Source organism: Argiope bruennichi, chromosome 9 (genome assembly GCF_947563725.1).
Source record: "Argiope bruennichi chromosome 9, qqArgBrue1.1, whole genome shotgun sequence".
Classification (NCBI taxonomy): domain Eukaryota; kingdom Metazoa; phylum Arthropoda; class Arachnida; order Araneae; family Araneidae; genus Argiope; species Argiope bruennichi.
In genome coordinates this window covers 123,725,714-123,748,883 of record NC_079159.1, presented here as the reverse complement: position 1 = coordinate 123,748,883, position 23,170 = coordinate 123,725,714, and the positions used below count along the sequence as shown (strand labels likewise).

Here is a 23,170-nt window from a genome sequence, read left to right as displayed (position 1 = left end):
GGTTGCTCAGAGTGGGAGGGCGTCTTCAAAATGCATCTTTGCAGTTTAATGCAAAACATCCTATCATATTACCTAACCAGCATAAATTAAGTATTCTGATTGTACAATATTTTCATATTTTAAATTTGCATGCATGTGGTAATTTGTTAATGGGTATTTTACACCGAACATTTTGGATATTAAATGTTAAAAGAATAGGTTAAAAAATGTGTATTAAATTGTATTGTATGTTGTAGATTTTGAAGTAATATGTCAAAACAAAACAGGAGAAAATGGAAAAAATTGTTATCCAAACATTAAAATCGGTGATATTGCAATTATTAAAGAAGACAACATTACCCCAGCAATATGGCCTCTTGGTAAGGTTGTAGCTATACATCCTGGTAAGGATGGGGCCATAAAAGTAGTTACATTAAAAACTTTGAAAGGGCTTTTTAAAAGGTCTATAGTTAAACTGTGTATCTTACCTGTGCATCAAGAATGACTTCTTGATGGGTGGGAGTATGTTTATGTAATTTTATTATTTATAATATTTTATTTTTATTTAATTACTTTATTTGTATTTTTGTTTCTTTGTATATGTATTTTTGTTTCTTTGTATATGTATTCATACAGTAAAGATTAATACTGAACATAGATGGCGCAGTATGCGCTAACCCATATGTATGTTAGGAATGTGGGGAAAGCGCACTTAAGCTGTTTGTATAGACACTTGACCCTGAGAGTTGGTGTGTAACTGGTGCAAGTAGGCACCGCTCGCTCTTTTGTTAGCGGCAAAAAGAAGTATTCGTTCGCTCTTTGTTAGCGGCAATTTCTACTTTAATTGTATATAGTATTATGTGTTACCTTATATGTGTGAAGTCATCGTCCATGTGTTGTTATATGTGTGTGTGTGCAAAATAAATAAGAAAGGACAAGAAAGCATCTTTCCTTGGCTTAAATACACACAACCAGCTCTACAGAAATGTATAGTAAAATGAATAGAATTACTAATGGCTTTTAAAAACAGAATGAATTATATATCTACCAAAATTTTAAATTTAAAAATATTTTGATAAAGAACCCATTAAGAGTAAATTTACTTAAAATATTTAAAATTATTGAATTGTATTATTATTGAGAATTTTTGCGAGCATTCATTCCTGTGAATCAACTGCTTGGCAAAGGCGTCTAGTGCAAAATAAATTATGAGATAAAAGTCTGCATAAAGTGCTGATGATAGGAGAAAATAGAGAATCTGTACAATGCACGGAAAGATTTCCTTTGAAACCCTGAGATGCGAACGTAGTGCACCTGATTATCTTTCTTTTAATTCCATTCCGATATGGAAAATACTATCCGCACTTGAAATGAAAGGCAAAAATTCCAATGTAATGGTAAAGGTAAAAATTGAATGATAAGTAAGAATTTTGATCTAACATTAAAAGTATCACGGCCTATAATACATAAGACTTTTGAAAGAACATCAAATATAAGAATGAAAGCTGAGAATTGAATGAACACGTAAGAATTATGATAGAATAATAAAAGTAATATTAAAGAAATATTTAAGAAAGAATTATGAGAAGTAGAATTCTCGAGAAAAATTATCTCTGATTAAATAACCACAATTGGAAGGAATATTGTGGACAAAGACATATATGGAATCGATTGGGAACAAGTTATATAAAATGATGAAAACTGGACATATTGAATCGTATCGGTCAGGTGACAACTAAGCAGAAAACAGAAACAGGCAAGATTTACAGTTTTATCTAATATTTTGGCTCTGCGCTTAGAGGACCGTTTAAAATATCGTTTAGAAGCATTCACCATTAACATTGCTTAAACAGCTTAATTCAGAGGCATACCTCTATAAAATGATTGCCAGGCCAATGCCAAAGCACCCTCCCTAACCCCCCGTCTTTTAACTGTAATCCGTATATTTCCCCAATCCAACACTTAAATTCGTGAAGGTGAAATATATGTTAAGCCTAAATAATTATACATAAAAAAGTTTTGAATATGATGTTGCTACAAATTAAATCATCTTGAATATTTAATAAATTCAAGTGATCTAAAAATATTCCTAATAATTATTTGCAAACGTAATTTTCAGTATTGAAACTTAAGTCAAACTTATTTCTTGTTTCCATCAAATTTTTTAATCGTTTTTCTTCTGTTAAATAAGATCAATTCATATCAAAAGACTTTCCTAATCAAGGATTTTAATTTGTTTTGAACCAATAAAGGAGTAGTGATATTATAGTTTGCAAATATTAGGTTTCTTTTCTTTTCTTTTACTTTTTTTTTTTTTTTTTTTTCGTTTTGCCTAATAAGATAACTTTTGTTTCAAATCAAGGCTTAATGTGTAATGAATATAAATTATGTAGAAGATTTTTTTAGACATTTTTACTGGGCATTTTATAAGCAAACGATAATTCTTTTTATTATAAGAATTAAAACATCTCTGTCTAGTCCTTTGTTATTTATATAACGAAACATGGAGTTTGTAAATCAGTTGATATATACAATTATTAAAAAAAACACATTATTATCACTGTAACTTTAATTTTCTGCACCACAAGTATGAAGCATATTTTATATGTAAGATAATATATGTAGTTAAAAAAATAAAACTCGTGAAGAAAAAAACATTTTTATTTAGCATAACTGTGACAATTTTTCTTACATTCACCTTCAATTACCAGTTTTATTACATAAGGGGACAAATGACTTCATCAGACGTACGACGGTTAATGCAGCAAAAATAATCATCGATGATTTGACCACGTGTTATTCATCAGGTCAGTAATAAAATTCGGTCCTTATGATTAGGTGCCGTCTATTAAGTTATCATTGAGGCCGATGATAATAATCACGTTTAATCATCGACACGTATCATAAATACTTATTCTATATTAGACAAATATCCATCATATACTCGCATATATAAGTTCATTGTGCTATCGCTATCTTCTGAATACTTCTAATAATTCAATGCCTGTTTTTGTCTATTCCGAAAGAAAAAGAAAGGCTTCTTTTTATTGAAGATAATTTTCTTTCTTTCATAATTGTGTCAGTCCTTTTTCCTAGCACAATTTAAAATTCGAAACATAGCTTCCGAAACGAATAATTTCAGTAGGTGTGGATTTCAGCCGTGGAAGTCATATTAAAAAGTTACTGAATCTCCGAGTTTGGATTTATTCTGAACAGACTGAACCATTTCCGAATGAGGATTTATTCAAAGGACCAATAAAAAAATTATTAAAAAAAATTAAATTATGAAACTGAGGACTAGAAATGGTAAACGATGTAAGTCTCCCAAAAAATAAAAACATTATTTTTGCATTGAAGTAGGAAACTCATAATGCTTTATAATGGGTTAAACATGAAAAATCTCCTCAAAGTTGTGATCCAAATTATTGTTGTGTATAAAAAATCGCTGTTGTATGTCACATTCGAACTGATTCAACAAATTTTAATTATTATTATTATTCTCGTTTGGGTATTTATACAGTTTACGACGACGACGTTTAGTTCCAAATTATTGCCGGCGTCCTGGCCTAGGAGTATCTCGACTTCCCCGTGATCAGGGTGTTCCGGGTTTGAGTCCTGGTTCGGGCATGTCTACCCTGCGGGCTATCTGTGTGAGGTGTGTGAAAGAGCCCCTTTGTAAAAGGGGGTTGTGCAAGCTAGTGTGTGAGTGTCATCTTCATATGAGCTAAAAGTCAGATCTTTGCTCTCGAGCGCTGAGGAGCCTTTACTCTTAGAAGCCACTGCGCAAACTCGGCTTAAATCGCTGACTTTGTCAGCGGGCTTATCTATGATAGCAACAACAGCTCTGAATTATTTTTAAGTTAGATTACAAACAAATGATTATAGAGACAAATTCCAGTAAGAGTTTTCAATAAAAATAAAACTTTTATTTCGTCATCTGTTTTAATGTTTTTAGATCCTTAGCACTTCAATAAATAAGTAGTTTTAACTTTCAAAATTACACCAACTATATTAAATGCATTTTATTCTCAAAGTAATTCGAATCAAATGAAAACTAGTAAGAATAATCAGTTTTATTTAATGTAATGATACTGTAACTACTTTCTGGATATTGAATTTAATAATGAATATTCCTAAAATTGTTGCCAAGTGCATAATATATCATACGAATAACTGATACTGCAACAAAATTGTTCCTCAACGATTTAGTCAGATTCATATCAATAAAATAAATGATAAACAAAATATATGATAAATAATAAGTTCATATAAAAAATCTTTGGTAGTATATATCGCTATCTGACTAATAATAAACTTCAGTCCACGTGATTAGATTGCTCCTATCAGGACCTTATTAGGCAACACGGCATCACATGTTCATCAAAATATATATATCAGTAGTTATACTATATTGCACAGAAACCCTTTCAGATAAATAGCGTGACAAAAAAAAATTTAAGACTGTCTCAGTAAAATATTTATTTGAAAGGCTGTACACTTTTTTGAGATTGGCTCCAAAGCAAGTGTCGAGGCCATCTATATAGTCTAAATATCGAAATAGCATCCGATCGATAACATATCGATTTCATTCTAAGTCTTAAATAAAAAATGCAATTCAAGTGAATTTGATGAATGATTCAGTGGGTTATTTTTTGCTAAAAATCTATAAAAAAGTAAGAGTGATATTGTGAAATGATAAAAAAAAAAGTCGTTTGTTTTCATTCCGATATTTTGTACGAATTCATACCTTAATATGCCTCGATATGTTTAAAAGTACATGAAAGTTGAACTAAATCTTTGAGTTCAATAATTTTATTTGTGAGAAAGCACTTTTTTTGTCTAGGAGAGTTTCCAGTGGATATTTTTTTCTTCTGCATTTTGTTACTTTGTTTTAATATAATTCAAGGTGAAAGAATTTTTCTCTAATGAACGGCCGTGTCTTTTGAGTCAGTTGAACAAGTGCGCAGATCTTCCGACCAGCAAGAGGTCCAACATAGAGGCGCGATTTCCCTGGTGGCTTACTATAAGCAAAGACCCAGCCAAAGTCCGTTCTTTCTATGACAAGCTGTGTATCCATTCGATGAATCCTTAATGTTGTCTGGAAATGCATTGTAGCTCTAAATTAAAATTTTCAATTTTATTTCCCCTTGATGTATTTCTACATTTTGAGTTCCCTCTGCTTTCGCTCAGACAAGTTTCTATAAATAATGGAATAACTTAAGAGTTATATGACAAGAATTATCTTAATAGAGCATTAGTAGCAGTATTACTGATTTTCATATTTTATCCCACTTTAAAAAATAGCATTTGAGATATAGCAAGCATGAGAAAAAATGAAAATAAATCTGAAGTAATTTCGTGTTGTTTTATGATAAATGTTATCGGTTGCTCTTCAGAAGAATCGACTATTGAGATGTGAGGGAATCTCAAAGCCACCCTTTAGCAGAATACCGCAGCATATCCCTGAACTCGTTCATAAAGGAACTGACGAGAAACCCTCTGGGATTTCCTGTCAGTTGAATGGATATACGCAGAAGGTTTATGGTGTCAAGTCTGTAAGCTAAGGTTCAAATGAAGATAGAAGTAGTCTCGTGTCTGGAGCCATGACAAACTGATAGCGTTATTTGTCATGAATATACTTATGAGACGAATATACAAGGTCTGGTTTCGTTTAAGGTATTTATTGCTTTAACACTCAGGTTTTGGTACTCTCTTTCACTGCTAACAGGTACGCTTTCGATATTACAGAAAATTTACTTTCTGCAACAAATTCGGAGGAAAATATTATTGAATGATTTCCTTTTAATTTCGTATGTTTTGGGCATCTACCATTACCAACTACAACCAGCTACATTAGTACAACCAGCGTTTACTTTGATAATTTTAGTATACCCTTAACTGAATATTACACCGGTAAGTCCATGAAAGAAGAAACCTATAATTGGATTCAAAAGTTTTCTCATGCAAAAAGAAAAACTTTTCAGTCTTCTTATATTGAAGTCTTTAATTCAAATGATAGTGAAATAATTTGATTCACTATCATTTGGAGCTTATGTAAATTTAAAAAGTTGTTCGATAATACGTTAAAAATGTAAAAGTTTTATTAGAATTTACGGAAGTTTAAATATAATTCCAAATTTTTAATGATTCCATTCATTTTTGAAGGAGATTCTTGAATTAAGAATTATTTTCGTTAAGTTCAAATGTTCTGACATGCAAGTTCTTAAAGACAGATTTTATTTCTTTTGCTAAGATGGTTTAGAGTATGAGACATATCGCGAATGATCCCATTAATTAGGCAGCAAAGCCAATAATTCGTCTTCCAGGATACAATAATCTGATTACTTATGCAACAACTTCTCATCCTCGTATTTGAGGTGTTTTCAGGGGAAATTCCTCGCATGTGCAAGCATCAGAGTTTAGAAGATACTTTGAAATTAGTATCATGTTATAAAATGCTCCATTTCATTTCATATCCAAGTGACTTTTATTGCAAATGTGGCTTATTTCTTACTTTAATTTTATTTTTTTTCTTATTGTTTTGTTTTCTTAAAATTCTCTAAGGATTGATCAGAACCAATTGGCATTTGCTCCCGTATCTTCATAAGTCGCTGTATACATGGCATTAAAAAACACATATAGAACAGTTTACATAGGAAATGGGACCAGATGCATCAGACCATTTTTCTAATTCCTTCAACTTTAGGATTAGGACAAGAATGTAAGTTACATGTAAAATATTGCTATCCTTAAAATTCAAATATTTTAATTCGAAAATCCTAATTTATGCATAATAAATTTTTATGGAGGGAATAGATAAAATAAAGGAATGAATCCAGAAAAAATATTTAAAGCTGCATGCAACTGTTTGATAATATATTAAAAATATGTAACTTCAATTTATTTTGTTATTATTGCTGAATATTGCCTTTAGTTTGAAATGTTACTTAAACGCTTGAAACAAATACCCGAATATTGAGGACAATCGAGGAATATTTTGTACAATTGAGCCCTCAATTATAGCTGCTATTATAATCAAAACAGAATATTTAAAAACAGTGTTATAAATTTGATAAAAAAAACTTTTTATATACATATCTATTAATCTATTAACGAATAAAAATTCGCTTTCTTTTAATTAATTTCAATCTTTTTTAATTTTTCTTTAATTTATTATTATAAATTGAAGTTCACTCTCAAGTAATACTAATTGTATGGAATAAAAATTAAACTCGATCTTTTAAATTATGTTAATATTCTCAAAATATTAAAATGCTGTTATCGAAAATATACAATTGAGCGAAATTTTAATCCCCGGGACATCAGAACCTAAGTATAAAATATTGGATTTCTAACATCATGACTATGAAAATAAAATGAAATACCAATTGTTTTCTACTTTACATTATAGAAAATCTCAAATGAATTAATGACAGATGCTGATAAATGTGAAGTAACAGCTGCAACAAAATGTACCCTGATAAAAAAAATTCCTTGAATTCTGAATTGTTTGAAATTTTTTGCAATTCTGATAATTAAGCTTATAATGATAAATTTGATTTGTAGATAGATTCGTTTCACTGGTAACATCTCCCATGACATTATTGATATTAGAATTATTGATATTGAGATTAGAGTCTTATAGAAATTTCGGTAACTGTTAAATGTGTCAGACTTTCCACCTCAATGACTTTTTTTCTTGTAAATAATCAGTATCACTCTTTCTTTTTGCCTTTCTTTGGCTTTTTTTACTTTGGTTAAATTTTTTTTTTTTTTTTTTTTTTGCATGTGTAATATTTATGCGCTGCCCAGCTATAAATAAATTACGTCATGCGAAATGTATAAGGTGAAGTGAATGAAATGAAAAGTGGACAAGTTAAATGAAAAGAATATCTTTACTAGAAATCAAAATAAGTCGCCATGGGCATTGTAACACAGTCCCATCGGTTAAGTAGCAGGTCTATATCTTTGCAGCAGAAAGATGGTGGTTGATTCTTGAGGAAGTCCTACACAGCTTCCTTCACTTCGTCACCTGAATGGAAAAGTCCCCTGTAATGCTCTCTTAAATGGTTCAAATATGTGGAAGTCATAGGGTGACAAATCCGGACTGTACAGCGGGTGTTTCAATACTTCAGAACGCAATTTTTTTTAAGGTTGTCTGGTTTTCCCGACAGACATGTGGGTGAGCGTAATCATGTAGAAAGATCATTTGTTGTGTGAGAAGGCTTGAACATTTGCTTTTTATTGCTTTCCATTGCAGTAATGTCTTGATAGTGTTCCCTTGGGGTAGGAAATCAATCAAGAGTGGTCCACAACAATAGAAGAATCAGAAACCGTACAATTGCCCATTGTTCTAATATAGATGCATCCATGTATAGCACGACTTTAGTTTTGATCATTTCCTCTACCACGAATAGCTTTTAAAATTGAATGCCATATACAGTGCACATCTCCTATTACCCTTTATATACTCGTTCTGTGACGCTGTTATAGCTGCAGTCATTCTGTCGCATCCACTTTTCATTTGGGAAAGCCTCATACGTTGGAAAAGACGTTCCGTTTACGTTCAAAATTGTCTGTAAAAATGATCGTTAGATCTGCAATAAGAAATTTGGCATTTAGCATTTCTTGAATAGTTGAGGCTCATTAAGAAAATTCAAACTTTAAGTTTTTAATAAAAAATTCTTAGATAAAACATCTAAAAGAAATACAATCTGAATCATCGTTAAAGCCTGAAATTAGAAAGCGATGTAAAGGCTCGTTATTATTTCATACAAAAGGATCAATGTGAAAATGGCACGAGAAAATCTTTCGTTTTGTGAAATATATTAAATGAATTAAAAACTTTTTGATGCAAAATGTTCGGGGTGAGAAATGTACTTTAGAAAAGTATATAATAGCAATCTCCAAGTAAATGAGAATCTATTTTTAGTTAATGCATAAATGAAAGCAGCCTTCGAAAACTGTTAAAAATATGGGTTAATAAAGTGATTGAAAACTTTATGTAGTAGCGAAATTAGTGGATATTTCACAACAAATGTTTAAGGATAGCTTTAAATTTCAAAAAAAATTGAAAATTGGTCGGCAATAATTAAATTGGTATCATTAAAAAATAATATTTATGTGTTTTAAAATAGTGAAAATACAATATTTGAGATATAATAATCAACCATCAACTTAAATTGCCTCTTTGAAAACTTTCCATTTTCTTCTCTGCATTTTTCTATGAGTCAAAAGTTGTGCTATAAACATTGTTTCAGATAAAATCATTTTGAGCTGCCCACTTTATTGTGTTCGCATAATTTTCTACTCTAAGCACATATATTTTCGTACTTTTCATGATTTAAGCATACTTTGCAATAGAATTTTCCATATCAATTTTTGTTCTTCACTTTTTGATGTCTTTCTGTTACTTCATTAATTGCATGTTTCATTATGCATTCACAGATTGTAATTATATTTTTACTTCCTATCTACAAAGTACAGATGCAGAAATGACTTTGATCACCACAAATCAATAAAAAATCGTTTAAAAAAATTAGAACTCAGAATTTTGACTAATATTCACTTACCAATTATCTCAGATTCCAACAAAATGTATTTTGAATGCCTCCCAGGTTAATTGTTAGTGAGTAAAATAGCGAGAAAATGCAATTCGGTACATGTTTTTTCCTTATTAATTGTACATTTTTAACAAATTTTCAATGAATTTCTCTGATCAACGTACATGAACACTCTTATTCAAAAACAGGAAATCTGGCACATTATTTAATCTCTAGAAGTATAAAAAATGATGATCATCAAATTTTGAATAAATCCTCCAATCACCTGTCCCATAGAGAAAGCTTTGTCTCAAGTCGGAAAAAAAGATAGGCAAATAAAATTTGGCATATGATTTTAATATTATAAGTTTCATTGTGTATGGTTCTCTTCTCTGTCTTTCAACCTTTACAGAAAAAGCGTCTATCGTCACGTGAGAGTAGATATCCTTTAATAATAAATATTTCAGATTCGAACGATAAATTTCTGACTGCTTTTTTGATGTTATCTCACCGCATTTCTTATTCGTATTCAGGTGTTTCGAGAGGCGAAATTTTCTGTCAAACAGCAGCTGCTTTCGATAGTATCAAAGATAAAAGCTGATTCGTCACACAAACTTATAAATGGAGAAAATATCTTACATAACACTAGATCTTCTTGATTCATCACCGCCTTCGAAAAAATCAGGATGTGGGTTTTTGTTTTAATAGCTTTCGGATTCATGAATGGTGAGATTCGAATTTATTGCTCGATTTTCTCTGATTTTGTACAACTGTTTATTTTCTACGACAATACACTATTTTAATAATTTTTGTAGTGTATTTTAGATTAAATTTTATTTCAATTCCATATAATAATGAATTTGGAAAAAAAATATTTTAAGTTATTATAAAATTTATAATAAGGAATTGTCGCTTAAAGATTAAAAATCAGAATACAATGAATATAAAAAATGAATTAGTATATTCTAATAAAAAGTTTTTAAATACTGTTCACAGTCTTAAATATTATCGTCATTTTGGATATAAAAATCAAACGAATGTATGTTATAAACATTTGTGTGGATGAAGAAGACAAAATTTTGGAGATAACTGCTTTTATTTCTCTTTGTAATTAAATATACCAATTTTAAAAAAAATACGTTCCTAAACGCTTGAGGGATTATGATGAGTTAATCTTGAACATTTATCGAAAATATAAATATTTAATTGTCTTTTAAAAAATTGCGAATCAATTTCCTCCATAAGCATGAGGCAATTAAAACCCAACCTAGTGTTTTGATTAAGCTTCATGACGGATACGGACTAACAGAAATATATCCAAAAATATTTTTATTTATCTTGTTAATATTTTAATACAATATACCATAAAATTATTTTAACGATTTTTGAGTTTTTCTGCCACTATGTGAACAAAGACGTCTTCATGCATTTAGCTATTTTAAAAATGACAGAAGAATTTTTTCTTCCCCATAAGGAATAACCCAGTTGCTGATCATTTTAAGTATTAACTGGTTCCTTTTCTACATGAACGAAATTATTGTGTCTTCTAATCACTCTGTGAACAATTTCATCATATTTTCTGGGTCTATCGCTTCACACATAACATCATAGACTAAATAATAGTACCGTCTTGAAGGCACACGGAAAAACTTGAATGACCGGACCACTGTGAGAGCAACACTGGCGGGAATTGCGGTTGAGTCCTAAAGACCATCGTCGCCCGCGGTACAACCCTTTCCTAAGGAAATACGTCCCGTCATCGATGGGAGGAGCCAAACATCAACTTTTCCGTACACCCTCAAGGGTGGCGAGAACCAAGCAACATACAGGAAGCTTCTCCAATTAAGAGGCGCATTCCTCCCCCTCCCCCGAAGGACCATCGTACATAACAAATAGATTCGTTGTAAATAAGAAAATCCAAGAATTTGCAATCCCTCTAGAACCTATCTTTTGATGGCTTGAAACAGAGAGAATATGCAATTCGCTAAAATCACTTATTTTGAGGTTTCCGCACTCAAAATTCGATGTATGAGCTTTTCCAGAAAAACCGTCTGTGCTTTCGGATTCATGACATGCAAAGAAGCATTTCTTTCCTTCCATGGAAAAATCATTGAGAAGATCTGATGAAAGACATATCTTATGAAAAAAATGCATTACAGCATGCATGTGGTAGGCGGAATTATCGCAAAAGTACAGAATGCCATCATTGACACAGATATTAGTTGCGGTGGTCTGATGGTAAAATCTTGGAGTCGAAATAGGTGGGTTTTCAGGTTTGAGACCCGATTCCACCGAAGAACCGTCGTGTAAGCGGGTCTGATGCATGTTAAATCCGTAGGGGCCAAACGTCCTCCCGCTGGTGTGGTAGTTTTGATAGTGGGCTGCCAGCTCTGATTCGTCTTCGCCATATGATAGTTGTTCAGAATTACGAGGTCCATCTTAAAATAGTCCTAGTGTTGTTTTAAAACAGGACATTAATATAACTAAATAAACTTGACACGGATTTTTGGCTTCTTTCACACAAACTTGAAACTATACATATTCCTTCTCCAATATTCCAATAAATTGAAAAAATATAACAGCATTCTTACCCACCTCTTTTGAGAAGTATGTTATGAGATTTCATTTAATAGTAATTTTGTCAAATAAAATACAAAAAATTAAATTCAATCTAAATGTAAAAGAGCAGAATGAAGTGAAAAGTGTTTAATACAAATGTAGAATCATTCATTTTTACCTATTTTCTAATAGAACTGGTTTTAATCCACAGGGGTCTTCTCAGAATCCGTTTGTGAGAATAAAGTCGCAATGGCTTGCCCTCTAAGTGCTATATTGGAAAAATCACTTCCAGGAACTGAGGAAGAACTGACAAAATCTTGCTTGTATGTATTTTTACAAATTTCTTAAGCCCTTTTATTTCATTTGACTTGTTTAGCGTTTGAAAAAAAAAAGGAAATTTGATTTTCGATTTTTCACTTCTTGATGTTCTAGAGATTTGAGTATTCTCAAAAATATTACACTAGTTCAATATTTTGAAAAAAATTACCAATTAGTCAATATATTGAACTAAGCCTTGATGACATATGATGATATCACTTGGTAATGGATTTAAAAAAAAAAAAGATGATCTCAAAATTTTATAATTTATATAATCGTGAACAAAAATTTAAGACTAAAAAGTAAGAGATGATTCAAATAAAAAGATTATGCTTTTTTTTAGATTACTACAAAGCAGCTAAATTTTAAAAATATTTTTAATGAATTTATTGATTACATTCTTAAACATCCCATTTTCAAAGTATATAAAAAATATTATTGTAAGCAATGGGTGAGTTACTCGGATTGCACATGAGCTCTTCCCTTTTCTTCAAAGCCCTATACCCTGCTATAAGAACGGCAGTTTATTCTATACTTTTTATCTAATACTTTCTTAGGTATCACGTCATAAATGAAGCGTTTAATTAATAAGTATACAAAATTTCTATATTCCAAAAATAATTTTTTGCAATCATTGCTGAAGGTTTTCAGAAATTTTCTTGTTTGGGTATAATGAACTTGTGTGTTTTTATCGTTTAGCTCAATAGTTGGCAAAATATGTGTTATGATCCAAGATAAAAGATTTTTAATATAATGATCCTTGCATACAATACAATGCATTTTCTCTTCAGTCAAACCGACTTTAATGTAAATCTTTTAATATTAAATTTAATGCAATAGTTTGCTTAGGTATATTTAAAAAAAAGTCAGTTTGTAACGATACACATAATTTTAAAATAACGGTTCTGGTAGTGTTCAGATAGTCAATTGCTTTTTCCGTTTCGTCTTTAAAGGGGAAATGATTTTCAATTCTAGTATCAATTACTCCTTTCTAAACTTTTAAAACAAAATGTTACTAAGAATGGTAAAGAAAGGTAAATCACAAAGATGTCTATGCTTCAAATCTACTTATTCAACTCCATTAATGAATGTGTTCCTAACACGTAGCTACTCGCTGAAGATTTTGAAATTTTGGAATCAAAGCTCCTTTAAAAGTTGAACCACGTGTATACTGTTCAATTATCATTGAAAGGTACAAAGAAAATTTGAAGGGAATCGCACTTATCAAAATCCCGAAAAGTCTTCCAATTGTTACATTGAATAATTTAATACTTAATTGACTGCAAATGATTTAATTATGAATTTAAAGTTTGAAATGAATATTCATGCCCAAAGAAAATAAAGACGAAAACCATGCATCAAAATCTCGGAAAGATTTGTTTGAAAAATTGCATTTATGATTGGATGATTCCACGTGCTATTTTCGGTTTATAATCTCTTGATAAGTTGTTCTTCATATTGTAAAAAGTTAGACTTCATATTGTAAAAGACTTCAAAGTTAATTGATCTAATCAGTCACATCATCGTATTATCATCTAATATCTGTCATATCATTTGAGATTTAAAATGTATCGAGTCGTCAAAATTGCTGTTATGTGCTGAATTCATTGAATTCAGCGTACATAAAATGCGATGAAATTTTTCACGATTTGAAATTGATCTCAACTTAATCTACAGCATAAAAAACAAAAAAAATGTACAAAGAAAATTAGTTATTACAAAAAAAGGACAAATCCAGTGATCGAACCTGCAAATAAATGGAGCAATCAATTCCATTTCAACATTACATTTCAGTGCTGAATGTAATGTAATGTAATTTCCTGTTCTGAAACCTATTTCATAATGAAATGAAGGGAAAAAATCAAATTGTACCTCAACATTCTGTCAGAAATCTCCAAATAGCACAAAATATTTGCAATATTGCTATATTTACATCATATTGTTTGCTATTCAGAATCTCGAATGTTACGAATTGTCTCTCCGCGGTGGCCTTGGAGTAAGGTGTCGGTTTCGGAATAGGAGGGCTTCAAGTTCGAGACCCGATTCCACAGAAAAACCGCTTTGTATGCGGGTATGGTGCTCTTTAAATCCGTCAGAAACAAGAGACCTCCCGCTGGTGTGGTGTGGAAGCTTGGAGAGGAGGTACCGCTTCAGGTTTCATCCTCGTCATCAAATCGGGATTCAAAAATGTGGTATCCGCCCCAAAATAACCCTAGTGTTGCTTGAAAACGAGACTTTAATATAGCTAAACAAAAATAAACTCGTAAATTATCTGTGTGATAAGTTTCTTCTCCAGAAATGGGAAGTTGCTTCGTGTTTCCTGTTGTCCACGCTTCAATTATTATATTATTTGTTAATCTCCAACAACGTTTGAATAAATACTTGAATTACCACTCCCAAAGCATAGGACTTACCAATGTCATTTACTATGTCATTATGAACCTTTATGTAGCAATGAGTTTGATCCCTTGTTACGTACGTTTCTCCTTTTAAAAATTCAACACTTTGAAATGTCTCATTATTAACTAATAACAATCATACCAAATATAGAAATAATTGTTTCAAATCTGTCAACAATCAATCAACAAAGTAATATATATTACTAAAAGGAATTATAGAAAAATGTACAATGTTTTATCAAATATGTTTTTAAAAATTTGCATTGCACTATTGAATATTGAAGCCTTTTGGCATGTAAAGGATATAAATTTACCGATATAGAAGATGTCGTTTTTCAGAAAGCTCCAACTCATTTATTCTAATTTTTTAGATTTTTAGAAAAAACCAAAAAATGCATGATAAATTTTCTTAAAAAATGTAATGGTGCAGAATATGATGAAAATTCGATTATGGAAGGTGGATCCACAAAAGATACGCTCAGATTATTGAAAGTGGCGACAGAGGTTTGCAAAAAAGATTCGGATCTTCATTCGAGTAAGTTCAAAAATATATTGTATAGAAATCCAAAATTAATTTTTTTTATTACAGTCCAAGTCAAAAACATTATCGGTTTAAGAGAAATAAGTTTAACACAGATCTTCTTCTTTTAGCGTGTTTCTGCTATAACTTCCGAAAATATTACCGCACAAATGTTTACATCAAGTTAAAGATCAAAAATTTACCTTTAAATTGATACTAATGTTTTAACCTTAAAATAAAATTTCTATTTTTAATTAATTTTTAAATAAATATTTTAACTTTATTTTTCAACAATTTTTTTCGTACAAAATAAAAATAAAATTTAAGCTGCACGAGCACGTTTCGCATTCATGGGGGAAAATTAGCTTTTTTCAAAGTGTTGCCACCACATCGATTAAAGCTCCATTAAAAAATAAATTAAATCTTTTTGGAAATGAAATCTGCAAAAATATGATTTTCGTCACGTGTCTGTAGGAAATGAAACAAATATGAAATATTAATTTTTTTTCTAAAAAATAATATTTCATATTTGAATATTATTCATTAAGATATAAGATTTGAATAATATTCATTAAGAAAAATTATTTTACGATCTTTTGCACTATCTATATTATTAATCCAATAAATCAGTTTTATTTTAAGGTAAATTTTGTTTAATATGAACAGGATATCCATTCAAATCAGGGCCACACAGCTAATTTGTAAACCTTTAGTAATAGACACAGATCTTCTGAAATGGTCTGATTATATTTCTATAAAAGCGTGCGATTAAATGATTATATTTTATGTAAAAATGATTATATTTTATGTAACTTGATCCAATAAATACTCTAATATATAACGAATTTTTGATTTTACATAAAGCTTCTACTGTGGAAATCACGTTCAACAAAATGTTCTTGAAACACTAATATTTTAAATAAAGAATTAATTTCCAATCAAGTAAATCAATCACTTAAACTGACTGATTTATGAAAATTTAAATATCACTATTTTAAAAAAAAGGGATAATTTTAGATTTTTCATCGATTGTTTTAAAGAAAATACGCCAATCAGCGAGCAGGTTTCTCAAGATTAATTGGCCTAAGATTATGAAAATGTTGAGTTTTTCTAAATTTTTAACAATCAAAACTTCATAAATCAGTCTTAGTTAATCGTGGAAAATAGAAACATTCATTCATTTATTTAAAATTTGGTATGTCCAGAATATTTTCAGAATATGATACCTTACTGCATAAAATTTAAACTTCATAATTTTTGAAATATATTTATAGGCCGGAACAAAATATTATTATTGATTTCATTTCAATCCTTTTGAAAGTAAAACTAAAAACTGAATTTTATGCTGAATCTGAGAAATGTTTGTTGAATTGTTCTTTGAGATATTACACAAATTATGAAAAATATTTTGTAGTTCACATAAGACTTAAATACCGAACGATTCTGTTTGCAGTACTCATATTCAATAATAATAATAATTAATAAATAACAACAAAAATGATAAATAAAATAAAACGCTTGGTTTCATTAAAAAATATCTCTATATTAATTGCAATTTCATCATTTCCACTTTAAATTAAAGTTGAAGTTTTACCGGAAATGACAACAAATTAGCAAAATATATATAGTAAATTGAACGAAACGATCTAAACAACAGTATAAGTTTGGTATGACTATCAAAATTTGAAGATTAAAAATGTTTTGTTTGAGAAGCTATTAATAGACAAGTTACTTAAATTATTTAATTAAAAATTGTAGCGAGCGGTAATACTGGTGAACTGGCTGGTCGCCAAAGGCGGCTAGTATTAAATAAATCTAAATTTTAAAAAAAATCCATTAAAGCAGAATTCTTCCTCCAAAGAAATAGAGGTCATTACTTGTTAAAATACATTGATTATAATATCCCTGAAAGAAATTTAGTTATTAATAAACAAATAAAAGTTAATTTTGTAAAGAAAGTGTTACATTTAAAAAAAATGAAGCTATTATATCAGCATTTAATCCATCGTAGAAATTCCAAGATGCAGAATAAAAAAGGCTTCTCAGTATCTTAAGGAATTTAATTATATGCAATATTATACATACATGTTTGCATTACAAGATTCGGCAATTCCAAGTTTGCCCGAACGTAATGTAAAAACTCTTCGCTATCATCTAGCTAATCGCCCTATGTCTTTCGGTACATCTCTTCTCTCTCTTGCTAATGCTCACGTTCCGTAGAAAATGCGACTTACAGGTGATCAAGCGAGAGAGAAATATTACGTAATCTGCAACTTTATTTAAATAAACTTTTATTTTTTTACGTTTAATTTCAATTCAGGGCCACAACTTAGAAATTATACTTCGTATAGCTCCCGTGTAAGTTGTCTGTTAATTTCTTTGTTGAATATTCAGTACAGTACCATAGAATAAAATGATTTTTCTGAAATTTAATTTTCAGATCATGCGATTATATTTGATGGTATTCATTCACATCTATGTTGTGTTACAAATTTAAGTCTTTTCTTCCCGAACCGATGGGTTTCATCCGATTCCATCAAAGAACCGTTGTGTAAGCGGCTCTGGTGCACGTTCAATCTGTCGAGGCCAAACGTCCTCCCGCTGGTGGGATGTAGAAATTCGGAGAATGGGTACTAGGTCTAATGCCGTCCTCGTCATCTGACTGCGATTTAAAATCACGACGTCCGTCACAAAATAGCCCTAGTGTTGCTTTAAAACGGAACGTTAATATAACTAAACTGAACTAAACTAAACCCTTTAGAATTGATTCCAAAATGAAATTTGAAGGGAATTGATGCATGAAATTAAACAGAGCCCATTGGGTTCCAAATACCGACAACTTTTAGAATTTCTCGAATACTGCCTGACGTATTTGAGTGTCAATAATTTCTGATGTGAATAATAAAGCACTTTGTTTCTGTGTAAAAACAGAATTTCGTAACCAGATTTCTCCCTAAAATTATTAAATTTTATCTTGATTGCAATGCATTGTTTCAATATTTTTAGAAATTAATTAATAGTTTTTTTTATAAAATTTTAAAAATATTGATAAATTAGTTGACATGAGTGAAATTACTTAATACTGAGTTTAAGAAAAAAAAATTATTCCGAAATTATAATAACAAACTATAAAATAAATAATAAAACTGTGAAAATAACTGAAATAAAAATTATATCTTTGGTTCACTAATCAACGTCCTCTTTTAAATTTGAACTGAATTCTCTCTTATTCATTAAGTAAAAAAATCTCTTGTTTTAAAAGAAAAAAATTACATCCAAATTTCTAGGTCTTTTCTAATTTGTTTGAAAATACCATTTAATTTCGCTAAAACTCTTGAAAAATTTTAACTAGTGTGAACTTCCCCGTATTGACAGTTTATCGGAGCTATTTTTTCATCGATGATATCAGCGGATTTAGTATCAATTTCCAAATATCTTAGAATGGGTTTATTCCTGCGGAATGTTAATAAAATGAAAAAGAATGAGACACTTAAATGTTGGAAGTCTGTTCACGTAAGAAACATTCTTGCGCTTGTCTCGGTTAAACGATGCCGCTGTCCTAGATCATCTTACATTCCCATGAAGCTGCGTTTATTTAGGGTTGCTTCAGTCAAGTGGCAGCTTGGAGTCCAGCAAATGCTTGTGGATGCGGAGGACATAAAAGTTGACGTCGATATGTAAGGCTGCTGCCTCTGGTATGGATTTAAGATTACGATTACGATTACTAACATAATTTGTGTCACTTCAAAACTGGTCAATATTTTCACAATTTTTTTAATAAAAGATGCTTTATTATTGAGATTTTACATTGAAAAGAAAAAAATTGCTATAATAAAATATTTTTCACATTTCGTCTAAAAATCTTAGACTATGAAAAAATAGAAAGAAAATTCTTAAACAGATATCATGCATTGAATTGCATCCTTTTAAGAATAAAGTAGTTTAAAGGCACTGGTTGAATATATTTTTAATTAACTGAGAAATCATCATAATAATTTATTTATAACAATACAATCAACTAAAAAGAAATGTTGATGCAATTTAGGTTTTAATGTTAGTAAACACAGATAATTTTACTATTGCAATCAGAGCAAAGTTAAATAAAATATGAAAAGTTTTAGAATGATTAAGAAACGAAAAAAATTCAATTGCAGTTCTATTTTGTGAACTTTAATGTACATAACCAAATAAATTGTTAGACAAAGTTGAAACACAAAAGTGTAACAGGATGGAATCATAACGCAGGCATGTGAATGAATTTTATTAGCATTACATGCAGCAACACTAACATGTGCAATGGATGCCATTCTTAAAATAAAGCAAATCCATTTTGGGTAAATTAGGCGAGCATAAATTGACTCCATCTCATTTCAGAATGACGCTGTTTAAAGATTTAAGATAACTTTAATTTATATTAAGACCATCTCCTAACAAACTTCATTTCTTTTTTTCTTCTGTAACAGGATTTGTTCAGAATATGTCTTGCCTTAAGAAAGTTTCTGATGATATAAACGAAGACCAGAATTGTGATGGTTTAGGAATTCAAGGTTCGAGTATTGCAAAAACAAAACTAAAATATATCGTTGACAGAATAATTCGATCGGACATTCACGAATGCAAGTAAGTATTTTCAATAACACTGAGGACTCGTCTAAATGAAATACAAATAAAGTACAGGGTGATTAGGGTTTAAGTTTAGTATTCTCAAAAAGGAAACACTAGTCAGGATGACTTGATATTTTGCATCAGTAGGCACGAAGAGAAGTGAGGAAATAAGACAAGTAAAAACTCTTCAAAATATTTGGCTGTACTTTTCACGTCATAAAAAGTACAGTTGTGAAAAAAAAAAGCAACCACTTTTATTCTGCATCGTGTATCATAAAATACTAGAAAAATGGTGTCTTTAGAAAGAAATTAACGTTCCCTTAAAGATTGTTAGGTTAAAAAATTCATAAGAGACCATCTGCATATTGTGGTACGAACAAAAATTTCAAATGACAACATCCATTTCTTTCTACGACTTTTAAACCTTAGCAAAAAATTACATCTAGAAAACTAATTTCATTAGTTTGGATTTATTCGTTTCTAAATTATGTATTAATAAAATTTCGAACACCTTAAATGTTAAAATAAAAAATAGGCCGTCTTTCTATATCTTGAAAAATAATATAGTTATTGGCCCGAAAACTTTTGTTATGGAAATATGACATTTTCTTTATAATTACATAATTTCTTTATAATTATTATACTTTTTTAAAAGTAAAACTTTTTTGAACATCCCTAAATCAATTGATTATAGATGGGTATGCAATTTCAGCTCATTCTTGTGAGTAGTTTTTCTTTGCATTAAATGTTCTGTATTGCTTTTAAAATTATGCTTTTAGGGGCAAATTTACTAATGACAATAATTTTTAATGCAAATTTACAAATTTCAAATTATTGACAACTTTTTATTTAGCACTCGAAAGCTATTGATCATGAATTCATGATCAATGTTTCCATGATCAAATATTATTTTCCATCTTGTTTTAGTATCAAATAAAAATAAACTTCTTATGCTTCTACTCGCATAATATTTTATTAATAGTCACTACTTTTAGATCTGGTAGAAAGTAACTTACAAAATATTATATATACAATTTCGTTCAAGAAATAGTAATTTTTGGAATTCGGATTTGTACGTGTAGTTTTCTAAAGTCGGTATAGAAATGACTTGTATTTTTTGTAGCCTGATTGTCATATCTTAACACCTGAACTTTCAAGTAATAATACGATGGTTTACATTTCTAAGCATTCCATCTTTCAGATAAGAAGAAATAGTTAAGAACATCTTTCTCTTCTCCCTTATAGGCGAGTCCTTTCGGATATGAACTGCTTCCTTAGCAGGTACTTTGATGAGTGTGGTGGTCGGGCAAAAGACACCGCTGTTGAACTGATACAGAAAGGAGGATCCTTAGACGAGCAGTGTCCAAGAGACATTAGGCGTCACGTTCTACGACTCTTTAATCTCTGGGCTAAAGAAACCGGAAAAAACGTATACGTACACGAATTATTCTCTTAATATATTGAGTAATGTATGCATTTGAAAAAAATGTATCTTTTTGTAAAATCAGCTTAACATAAATTTTTTTGAATAGCGATGCGTTGTTTCTTATCTTGTGAGTTTCAAACCGAACAGAATTATCAAATTAATTTAATAAAAACAATTTTTAAAAACATTTTCATTAATGTGATGAAATTTCCTTTTTCATTTATTTTAAGCCTTTAATTCCTAATTCATTGATATAAATACAGAATCCTAAAATCAATTTTTCTTAAATTCATTAACAATTGGCATCAAGTTTTAATATGTTGGAATATTATATTACTAGAATATTCAAAAGTACAAAATTTAAAAACATTAGCACATCATAAAATAAAAATAAAAAAATGCTGATTGCAAATTTCATCTTCACAAACATGAAAGAACTGAAATAAAAGTTTGTGAAAAATCAATCACCTCATTCCTTTATTCCTGTTTTGTTTTTGTTGACGATTATGTTGCATCCAAATGGCTAGTTTATTTGCCTTAGAGTGGACTGAAGTTGTGCTGGATGGGATCGGAAAGTGCTGAAACAAATTTTAGCAAGCATACATTTCACAAATTAACGATGAAAGTTTGATTACCACCACTGCTCGTTTAATAAAACTAAAATGCTCGTTTTCAATGCGTTATTAAAACTTTTTTTTTACTTTAGAGGAATTTTTAAGCTTTTTATTGTATCCATAGTTATTGATAATGAAAATGTTGAAATCTAAACTTGCACTGTAGAGAGGTTTGTAGAAAATTAAGTTTCAGAAAGAAAAAAATCATTCTAGATTAAAACTTTGCTTTCTACCACAGATCCTTGCTTCCTGCGGTAGATATCAAACAGTACACAAGGAGTGATAATCGAGGACAACTGTAATTCAAAAATAAAATTCAATGGAATTAGAATACTTCATCTTTTCATTTCCAGTATTTTTGGTTTGAAAGCCCCCATAGATAAACGTATGAGATTATTCCCGAGTTTTAAAAAGGAGGACTGCATGGTTGTTGATGGCTAACTTATATTACTATTCATGTTATTATTGTGGAGAGACACAAAAGAAAGGCAGGGAGAGGGAAATATCATATGATTACTAATTAACACATCTACGTACCAATATTAAAACTCAACTAAAATGTCATTATATTTAAATCATCAAAAAGTAACACATTATAATCTATGATAATAAATGCGATAATATCGATCTCATTGAAATAAGATTTTATAATCAGAACCATTGAGCATTTGCCACTTTCATTAGTTGCCGTTAACTGATCGCCTAATAGAATTAGATCGCCAGTGTGCAGCGATCGAATTCCACTACGCCATACCTGAATGGCGGCAATCCAGACACTTTTGTCCAAAGAAGCCACAATTTATTAAAAGCTATGCAACGTTTTGATGACAAAATCTTTTTGGAATCGGGCTCTGGAAAATTTCAGAGACTTTCTTGATCAGGAAGAACCATTGAAAAAAAAGAACAAAAATTTCTTGTTTTTAAAGGAACTGTAAGATATCTAAAAAACAAAGTAACCAAACTGCCGGCAATGAGCATAGGATTGAATTGCAATAATGCAAGACCTCATAATTCGCACATGATGGGTATTTGTCCAGCAATTCTCGTGCAGTAAAGACCTAGCATCTTCGGATATCTATTTGTGCGAAAGACAAAACAGAGCGTCGTCTCATACCCCCGCATCCATAGCCATTCTGGTCACTGAACGATTTGATGGGCAAGTTACGAGAATTTTATTAAATACTAAAATATTTACAGAAAAAAAATAG

The 23,170-nt window shown here is 30.2% G+C and overlaps 2 protein-coding genes across 2 annotated transcripts in view; one reads left to right on the top strand and one right to left on the bottom strand.

Moving 5' to 3' along the window:
* LOC129984069 (40S ribosomal protein S13) overlaps positions 1-23,170 on the bottom strand; it is a 327,741-nt gene that overhangs the window by 175,635 nt on the left and 128,936 nt on the right. The gene's annotated exons all lie outside the window — the stretch shown is intronic.
* Positions 10,130-21,457, top strand: LOC129984063 (uncharacterized). Its single transcript, XM_056093834.1, has 5 exons — positions 10,130-10,247; positions 12,292-12,403; positions 15,169-15,332; positions 19,781-19,937; positions 21,168-21,457. The coding sequence occupies exons 1-5, from the start codon at positions 10,208-10,210 to the stop codon at positions 21,376-21,378; spliced, it is 684 nt and encodes a 227-aa protein (XP_055949809.1). The 5' UTR covers positions 10,130-10,207; the 3' UTR covers positions 21,379-21,457.

Bases quoted from the DNA above. Each gene is read 5' to 3' on its own strand.
- LOC129984063 (XM_056093834.1), top strand. From the start codon at position 10,208: ATGTGGGTTTTTGTTTTAATAGCTTTCGGATTCATGAATG. The intron at 10,248-12,291 runs GTGAGATTCGAA...TTTAATCCACAG, and splicing joins AGCTTTCGGATTCATGAATG to GGGTCTTCTCAGAATCCGTT. The intron at 12,404-15,168 runs GTATGTATTTTT...CTAATTTTTTAG, and splicing joins GAACTGACAAAATCTTGCTT to ATTTTTAGAAAAAACCAAAA.